General features: G+C 36.1%; 2 protein-coding genes across 4 annotated transcripts in view; one reads left to right on the top strand and one right to left on the bottom strand.

The window, feature by feature from the left end:
• LOC311096802 (uncharacterized protein) overlaps nucleotides 1-5,875 on the top strand; it is a 60,544-nt gene extending 54,669 nt beyond the window's left edge. For all 3 annotated transcript variants that reach the window (XM_084136194.1, XM_084136195.1, XM_084136196.1), the window contains exon 2: nucleotides 3,236-5,875. In XM_084136194.1, the coding sequence (XP_083992320.1) occupies nucleotides 3,549-4,589 (1,041 nt within the window). In that variant the 5' untranslated portion in view covers nucleotides 3,236-3,548 and the 3' untranslated portion in view covers nucleotides 4,590-5,875. The remainder of the gene's footprint in view (nucleotides 1-3,235) is intronic.
• A 1,237-nt stretch (nucleotides 5,876-7,112) lies between these two features.
• LOC311098132 (uncharacterized protein) lies at nucleotides 7,113-9,283 on the bottom strand. The gene is made up of 5 exons (XM_084138207.1): nucleotides 9,214-9,283; nucleotides 9,020-9,115; nucleotides 8,380-8,520; nucleotides 7,651-7,761; nucleotides 7,113-7,509 (listed from the first exon to the last, which is right to left on the bottom strand). Exons 1-5 carry the CDS (start codon nucleotides 9,260-9,262, stop codon nucleotides 7,316-7,318), a joined length of 591 nt encoding a protein of 196 aa, XP_083994333.1. The 5' UTR covers nucleotides 9,263-9,283; the 3' UTR covers nucleotides 7,113-7,315.
• Nucleotides 9,284-9,750: the final 467 nt, after the last annotated feature.

Raw genomic sequence — 9,750 nt, forward strand, 5'->3', positions numbered from 1 at the left:
AAGTTGACGATATTTGACTCGCGATCTTCGCAGTAGGCTAGTGAACGCATGCACCGGAGAAATGCACATTTAGGCTACATAGTTTTATTTTGTTTTGGATGGTTTTGTTTAGAACCAGATTTCTGTAAATATATTCCACATTTTTTAGGCCTGTGAGGCGAGGCTACGGTTCGGTTCACGATGATATAATCTCCAGTTCAAGCACCTTATGTTGTGATTGATAGCCTATATTTACTTTATGTATTTAATCCAGGAATGAAAATATTAATGAATTAATGAAAAAAAAATATATTAAAATTAAGATACAATTAATACAAAACGAAATTCGTTTTAAAGAAAGGCTTTGTGCTTTCTGTTTTGAGGTCTCTGTTAAAGTTTGAAAGTCTTAGTGCAGCTTTCAGAGCGCTCGCGTCCATAATGGAGAAATGTCAAGTAATATTGTTTTTTCCTCATAAATGCAAACACGAAAAATAAAAGACAAAAACTTTTTTAAAAAGACAAACCATAAATTTAGAAAAAAAAAAAGAAAAAAAAAAGGATTTATAGCGTTTTGGGGAAAAAATGAATGGATTTATACTGTTTTGAAAATGTTGATTGATCATCAACAATATTGTTGTTTGATTTAATAATCACTGTTGCAAGAAGTGCCTAGTTAAGTTTTTTTTTTTTTTTTTTTTTTTGTAAGTGGAAAAAGTAGGGGCTGCCACAGATTCTGTTTAGTTAGCTCCTTTATTGTTTTTTTCTATAGCCTAGAATAATACAGGTCAAATGCAGCAAGTCAAAAGACCAACTGGACCTTCTTTGCCAGTTTGCTCACATTTCTTTGAAGGATGGCAAAAATATCGCCTGAATATCGATATCTAGATATTGGAAAAAAATATCGAGATATTCATTTTTGTCAATATCTCCCACCCCTACATGCAGAACACCATATGTTATGAATCTTACACGAAATTCATCTTCATCACAATATAACTGATGGTAATGTAAAAAAGTGTATCAATGCAACCTGTTTTTAGCTTATATAACTAGCTCGTTAGCGAATCAAAAAATATATATTTTAAATTTACCAATATCAATATGCTAGCTTGATAGTGAGTACTAAAATACATCTTATTTGTTTATTTTCATAAGCAATTAGCGTTAGATTTTTTTATTACATGTGATTCTGACATGATGTCACTACATGCACTGTGCTCCTTCCTCTCTGCTTGTCTCAGGTAAATAATGCGTCTTCAGCTCAGCGGTTGGAGTCGCGCGTTCATGTGTTTTGGGGGCGTGGCTTTGGAAGGAGCCCAGAAGGGAGGGGGTGGAGTGAATGGAAATAATGAACTGTCTTTAAAACAGTCCTGAGAGGTCTACAGACACTCGATTTTTATACTTTCTTTTTCAGAGTACTTACATTTTAATTATGTATTGATATGTACATAAAGTTTAAACAAATTTGAAAAAGAAGTTTTTTAGACCATTCCTACCTACCCTGCCTTTAAGATTTAAAGGATTGCATCATTACTTGATTTTAACTGGTTTTCAAATATTTTCATTGTTATAGCAAATAGATGGTAGCGCAGATGAACTAACCTCATTCAAGCACACTTTTAACAAACCTGATTAAAATAAATAAAACATAATTTCCTTATTTGTTGCATTATTATTATTTTTCGCTAACTCTGTCTACATGTGCTGGAAAAAAATGTGAAATAATATTTAATAAAAACCTTTAATATTGCCAAAGAAGTAAGGTAAGTTAACACCAGTGACAAAAAAATGGTACATGCGGTCTTTAAATAAATGTACAAAAAATATAAAAAATCATTAAGCTGTCATTTATGCGTATTCATAAAGTCAAAGGGTAACGTTAAACTAATAATGTGGTGTAAGTTTAAATGTTAGAAAAAGAAATCAATTTTAAGACATCTTGCCATACCAAAAATGGACGTTTCTGTAGAATGACCCAATAACATAAAGATCATATTCTGACATTTTATCATTGTTGAACTATAAAACATTGATTAGTTTCATGTAAATGTGCTCACCTGTTTAATAAAGTACATGTAGGAGCAGTTGAAGTCTCGGACGTGGAGCTCTTGTTTATATACTGTCTATGGGAGCTCTCGGCATCTCGAAAACACCGCGCTGATATTGATTCTCGTTTTAGTTCTCCTTTTTTTATCCAAAGTCTGCTTGCCATGGTCCATAATGTTTGAACGAAACAACAACAGCGTGCAAATAGACATTGCAAACTACAAAGTCGTCCGCGTCAGTCGCTTTGTTTACTATCAGACGGCTCTGGTTCATAGCTCTGGTTGCCATGGCAGCACGAGCGGAAACCAGGGACAACGCGGATATGACGGCATTGGCGGCGACAAAACGGAAATAAAGAAACGGGACGTTTCTCGAATTAAATTACAAATTTCTCCTGGTTTGAAAGTTGTTGGAAACAGTCGGGATAATGTAAATACACAACTAAAAAATATATATAACATAGATATAGTGATTTTTGCTATTTTTAAAGCAAAAAAGTTACATATTGTGCCTTTAAGGAGGTTAAAAGGTTTGTGTTAATCTCTTATTAATTTGATAAATTTCATCATTTCTGTCAGACCATGTACGTGTCCATTTTGGATAGTCCTGTGGTGTGACTGATCTAGTTCGAGAAAAATAAAAAAAAATAAAAATCATATTCAGATTTAAAACAATGAATTTATTCAGTTACTGTAATGCTCAAGGTCAGTCTTGTATGGCAATGACTCAAAATGGCTGCAAAGGTGAAAGAGTCCTGTGGTGTGACATAATTAAGTCAGATGTCTAGCTAGATTCTCATCTGTTATGTTTGCAATAGTAAACATAAATATAAATATATCTGTCTCTATATATATATTAAACAAATATTGTAAATATTATATATAATATACCTATATTATACATATATTAAACATAAATATATATCTGTCTTCATTTGTTTGTTGTATGTGTATGTTAACAGTCACTGATCATTGTTTTTAAAGTGATTTTTGTCAGTTTTTAGGCATGAGCAAAGAAAGGACAAGGAGGTACCGGGAAAGGTTAGCACAGGAAGAAGCCAGGCATGAGGAGATCCTTAGGGAGAGAAGGAGAAAGTAAATAAGTTTATAATAGGGAAATTGAGTTTATAATAGGGAAATTGAGTGAAACATTCTCTAAGACGTACACTTGTATAGAAAACATGTAACAGCTGTCTCTGTTCCATCAACAGATATCAAGAAAAGAAAGCTAAAGGAGAAATTCAACCACGAAATATAACCAGCCTCCCAAAACATAAGAGAGCAACGCTTCATGAGGAATGGAAGAAGACAAAGACAAGGAACAGGAAGAAGAAGGATCTGGCAGCCATTTTGGATATTACTCCCCCATAACCCAAAGACCTTGATGTGTCCTTTAGTCCAGTTCATCTTTCTCCTGCTCATGGTTCTATTTCCCCTATTCCAAGTCCCCCCCAAGAGGTTTGTCCACCCAAGTTGACAGCAAAAATTAAGAGGCTGGAAAGAGAAAACAATTAGCTAAAAGCAATGCTCGATGGCATGAAAAAAGCCAATAGTAAAATGAGGGTTCAAAAGCATCGCTGGAATAAAGCTACGAAAGCACGTCAACCTACCCTCAGATCTTCAACGAAGAGAGCAGCGACACAAAAAAAACAGCAAGTCACCAACTTTCTTTCCAGGGATGAAAACAGCAGGCTCTTGGCAGGGAAAAGGGATACTGTGGGCCGGAAAAACAACAAAATGCAGCGGCGGGTTTTGACCAAAACCATGAGTGAGCTACACTCTGAATACAACCAAGAATCTAGCTTCACAATGCAAATGTCGTCCCGGCAGTTTGCTTGCTACAGGCCCAAGCACATAACAGAGACCAGGCCAACAGATAGAAATACCTGTGCATGCTACCAGCATGAAAACATGCGACTACTGATTGACTCTTTGGTTTTTAAAGGCATGATTTCAACCAAAAGCCTGTCTAATCTTCTTTCCTCCATTACTTGTAACACAGAGGAACAAAAATGTATGTACAGACAGTGCACCAACTGCTGTTTTGATGAGGTGCGTCTCAACTCACACAATCCTGATGAATTCGCTAGGTGGGAGCAGTGGGAGCGGGTGAAGGTGACTGTAGGGGAAAAGGTGTTCATGAACTGGGTTAAAAAAGGGGTTGAGGGAACGCTGGGAAAGCTGGCAGAGACCTTCCAGCGTGACCTGGAGTCAATTGCATCCCATCAATTCAATTGGATGCACCAATCAGCCAAAATGAGGGAGTTAAAGGAGAAATTGCAAGAAAATGATTTGGTGTTGCACGTTGATTTCTCTGAAAATTATGGATGCAAACTGAACACAGAAATTCAATCTTTCCACTTTGGTGGAAATAGAAACCAAGTAACCATACATACAGTGGTTGCCTACACCAAAACGGCCATTCAGAGCTTTGCAACCGTCTCAAAATCTCTGAGGCATGATGAGCGTGCTGTATGGGCTCACTTACAGCCAGTCATTGAAGACCTCCAAATGCAGCATGACACACAGTTTAGTCACTCCACCTCATCAGTGATGGTCCTGTGACACAGTATCGCAACAAGGCAAATTGTTTCCTAATGAGTACGCTGCTATTTACCTGGAGGCTCCAGTGTCTCACATGGAATTACAGTGAACGGGGCCACGGAAAAGGAGCTCCTGATGGGGTTGGAGCTTGTGTGAAGCATTTGTGGATGGCATTTCAGGCTGTCCAAAGGGGAGCTGATCTGCAAACTGCAGAGGCCCTCTTTGACTTCTTGTCCAGCAAAGAGGAGATGAAAATCCAAATGAAATGGATAGAGGAAAAGGACATAGAAGAATTTGACAAACTGCTCCCTCCTGTGCTCCCTGCTGTGAAAGGCATACTAGGTACACACTAGTTTTTCTCTACAACACCAGGGGAGGTGTTTCATAGGGCAGTAAGTTGCTTCTGCAGCTACCCAAAAGTGTGTGGCTGCTTCAAGGTTACAAAAGTCACAATGGCTGGTGACAGTCCAGCTCAAGAGATTACCCCTATCCCTACCCCGTCCTTCTTGGATGAAGATGTTGAAAGTGACCAAGACCAAGTGTTTGAAGTGGGAAAGTTCAACCTAGTAAAATATGATGAGAAGCGATATGTGGGCCAAGTGTTGAATATTCAGGGAGAGGAAATACAGGCAAACTGTATGGTTCAACATGGAAACAAGAATGCCTTCCAGTGGCCTGACAAAGAAGATACAATTTACTACTCGCGGAGTGACATAATTGGTAAGATTTCAGAGCCTGAGCCCCATGGTCGAGTTGTGAAGTTAACGAACATGGACTGGCTCATGTTCAACACATAAGTTTGCCATTTCTCCTGTGAAATAATTTCTACATCTTTTTTTTTATTAAATTTTGGCTCTAACAGCTTGTCATGTTTATGGTCTGATCTTTTGTTAGTGACAACTCCAGAATGTAAAATTTCTCTTGTTCACTGGAATCTTTGTTCAAAGAGCTGAATTGATGATTTTAACATGCTTTTAATTATTTTAGCATGATTTTAAAGACTTTCTCTTGATAAACAAGATATTTGTTTAGTCTTTTAAGTTAAAAATAGAAATTAATGGTCTTTATGACTGGGTCTGATTTGACGCCTCCAAAATGTTAATTATTCAGTATGTCTTGTTCACTATGTTTTTAGTTCAAATTCATACACTAAGTAATAAGATTGTTCTGATATGTTGCATTTTCATTAATGTTCAAATAGAGATGCAAATGAATTTGTTTGTTACAAAAGTATTCAATACATTTCACCATAAATGTTCATACAGTGTCTCATTTCTTCCTGTGGTGTGACATCACTTCAAACTCAATTAAACGACTTTTACTATGTAGCTTAAATAATTATATGCATTTGAAAACATTGCATAATATAACTATATAAAAAATAAATAAACATTTTCAAATATTTTTTCTCATTTTACACAATATTTACACTGGAGTGAGTGGTAAAAGATTGCACAAGCAAAGAATATAATCGAAAAACAGCTGTGAAAAAATCATTTTAATGATCATTCTTTAAGAATACTTGTTAAACTTAAAACATACCTGATTTGTATTTGAAATTAATAATATTTCAATATTTGACACACCGCAGGACATGTTTTGCCTGGAGCTGTGAGAAAAGCTTAATAAATTACATAATGAGAAAACAAATCTGCTAACCTCTAACAGTTTCAAAAACAACAATTCTCAAGCAATTTAGAACTTTGTTTTAAAAAATGCTGTTTCACCCTTATTTGTCATCTTAATGATTCTTATTTTAATCATTTATAAGGAAAGTTTTAAAAAGGCTTTATTTTGTCAGTTCATGTTAACTATTGTGTAGGAACTTATTACAGTGTTCCAGGTATATAAACATGCACTGCTTCCATTATTATTTTTTATTATTATAAAAAAATATATTTTAATGTAGTCTCTCATTCACCGCTATAGAACTTTACCCAACTATGACGACTTCTGCTTCTGAGAAACCCGTAAATGTGAAAGGGTCTATTGTGAGAGAGCTGTCATCTGCTCATGTGATAGTCCCTGTCCCAAATTACACACTTCATGCGCACTTGCGGTCTTGTGGACCGACAGCCGCATACGTGTGTCCATTAAGTCCACAAGACCGTAGGGTGTCCCATTTGTTAATTATAGGTTTCAGAAGGGTGCTTGCTTGAGCCCCTCTTGCAGGATTTGTAATCGATGCATCAAGAAAACGCGTGAATCCTTACACCCCTAGTTCACAGGGATTATCGTCCCCTAGCCGCTAGCCATCAAAATTTCAAAGCGGTTATGATGTAACAAAGTCTCGTTTACTGAAATCATGTGACTTTGACAGTTTGATTTGAGCCCCGAATCACTGGATCAAAACGTTTCACAAAGGTTTCAAAGCTGCACAAAGTGTGTTTAGAAAGCGTCAGTCACTATCGCCTGCCATCTCATTTGCTCTAGTCTGTGACCGCTATTAGAATCGAGGTGAAGCTGATAACTGGTGAATATGCAAATTAGCCCTGCCTCCTTTTCACTAATTTTATGTTTTAAAAATAAACCCAGAAACAAATGCAAAGTTGATCATTACATTTTATTTCAGTGATCAATACATTTTGTTTAATATTTCATAAAATATATATATATTTCCTTCAACTAATCAGATTTTCTATATTGTTTTAAGTTCCCCACACCAGATCAAATCTTGTACAGATAAAAACACAAGCTATATATTCAGTAAAGTGTGTCTGATTGTAGAATGTGAAGATCTGCTGTATTCAGTGCATCATGAAGTAGGAGAGCAGAGAACAGCAGAGGAACAGGAAGCTCTGGGTGACACTCTGAGCCCCGTTACACAGGTTCCCCTCACAACATGTGATTTTCCCAAAGCCAACACTAGCAGCTGTTGTGGCGTCACAAAATGATTTAGAGACACAGCCTTTTGCAACCACTGCCTGACTTGCCACAGTCACTGATGGAAAAAAAGAAGAAAACGGAAGTGGATTCATGAATGAAAGCTGAGGTGTCTAAGCGGGTTATTGGTATATGAAAACCTTATCAAATGCATAAGATTAAAAAAATATATTTTTTTAAAATCACTTCATCTTCTCACCTGTTGCTGTACCGCAGCGGTCTTGAATCCCTGAGCAGTTCAATACTTTTGAGCAGTTCTTCTGATCATCACAATAGTAACATTTGTTTCCATTCGGGGCATTAGAGGGATCTACAGGAAGAAGAAGAAAAACAAGCTTTCTTTACCTTGTTCTGGTCTAATTGTGCACACAACGTACTATACGTGCTCATTGTTCCAATGAAAAGTTGTGTCCTCATAATCTTTTGTAAAATTGGAATAACTGGCTTCTATGTTTAGATGTCTTTGGCCCGTGTTGCATTCATATTTCAGTCGAGCCTCACCAGAGTTGGTTTGGTGTGGTTCATGTCAGCGGTCTTAGAGGTCTGGTTGTTTGGCACGAGTGTTCAGATGGCAGCGTTCACTAAGGTAATATGATGTCATAAAGAATCGCATGCGCAGGGTAAGAATTGTAAAAGTTTACATAAGTTTGCAAGCATAAATTAAATTTGCATGCGCAAGAGAAGATTTTGACAATTCTTACCCTGTGCATGCGATTCTTTATGACATCATATTACCTTCATAGTTCACACTTATTCAACTAATAGAGCAATTGCACCAGGGTTTGTTTTAATTGAATCAAACCTGACAAGTGTGAACAAACCCAAATTCCCTTCCGGCTGACGTCACAGTCCCCAATAGAAAGTCCCATGACAAGTATTTCTTGGTTAATGTTTTATGACTGTAAACTGTTGACTTTAAGTACAATACCTGAAGCATCTTGAACATTACACAGGTCTGTGTTACAGCAGTAAGTAGATAACATTAAACTGCCGATGTTGACGGACCCAGTTGTACAGGCACTTGCTGGCAAACACACTTTACTTGTCACTGGAGAAGTAGCGATTGGCCCTGCAAAGACAAACTTTGTAATATAATATGACCATTAAATAATTTTTTTTTCTCATTTGAAAAATATTTAAAATTTAAAAATGATGTTATGGAATAATGATTTGAGGGAAAGCTAAATTAATTTCAGTATATTATATAGAATATTTTATGCATGCAGTTGTAAATTCTGTCCAGAAAAGTAGTAGCCGCTCTGTGACGACTGACAGGTTCAACATATATTTACATTTTGCAGCACCAATAAATTACAGCAAATTATATAATCTGTTTGAAACATTTGTTTACTTTATACATTTTTGTGTATTGCTTTATTGTATTTAAATGTTCAATTCATTTTGTTATAAGAAATACATTTATTAAACCTCCTATAGTATGACTATGACAACACTTTTTTGCAACTTATTCAATATCATGATAATACCGTACTGTGATAAAAGCTTCAGCAATTATCGCAACATGAAAATGTTATACTGTCACATGCCTAAATCCATACTGGACTTACCAGCTTCTGTTTTACTGAGGCAGTTGGTATTTCCACTGGAGCATGTCGTCAGTGAACAAGAGCCCGACAGACACTCAAAACAGCTGAGAGAGTGTCCTTTAGTAGAGAGAGAGAGAGAGAGAGAGAGAGAGAGACATCAATGATCTGTATTTGTATTCAATAATATTAAAAACACACATAATTTGTCTCTGTACCTGCAGTGAACAGAATGAAGAGAAGGAAAACAGAGATTTGCAGATCCATCTTTGATCAGGAGGAGAATGTAATAACTTACCTGTTTCAGCACCCATTTTATAGTTCCTCAAAAGAGGAGGATCTTCATGAGAAAATGAAAGTTTAACACAAAGACAATGAAGTAAAAACAGTAGATATTAAATTATTTACTTGCAATATTACTACTTCAGCAGAGGGCTCTAGTATGGAAATGAATCTTGCTCTTTATAAGAAATGTAAACTTATCGGATAGTTAATCTCCAAAACCAAAAAAATTAAATTCTATCATCATTTACTCACCCTCATATAATTTCCAAACCTGAAGATATTTGGCCGGGGGAATATTGCCAATGGTTCAATGTTATTTTGGACCCAAATCCATTCATAATATGGTAGCACTTTATGGTAACACTTTATTTTACAGTGTACTTACCATAGTAATAACAGTAAATTATGCATAGTTACATGCAACTAATCCTCAACCAAATCCTAATCCTACCATAACTCCATAGTAATAC

The sequence above is a fragment of the Abramis brama genome (genome assembly GCF_963993115.1).
Source record: "Abramis brama genome assembly, chromosome: 15".
Taxonomy (NCBI): domain Eukaryota; kingdom Metazoa; phylum Chordata; class Actinopteri; order Cypriniformes; family Leuciscidae; genus Abramis; species Abramis brama.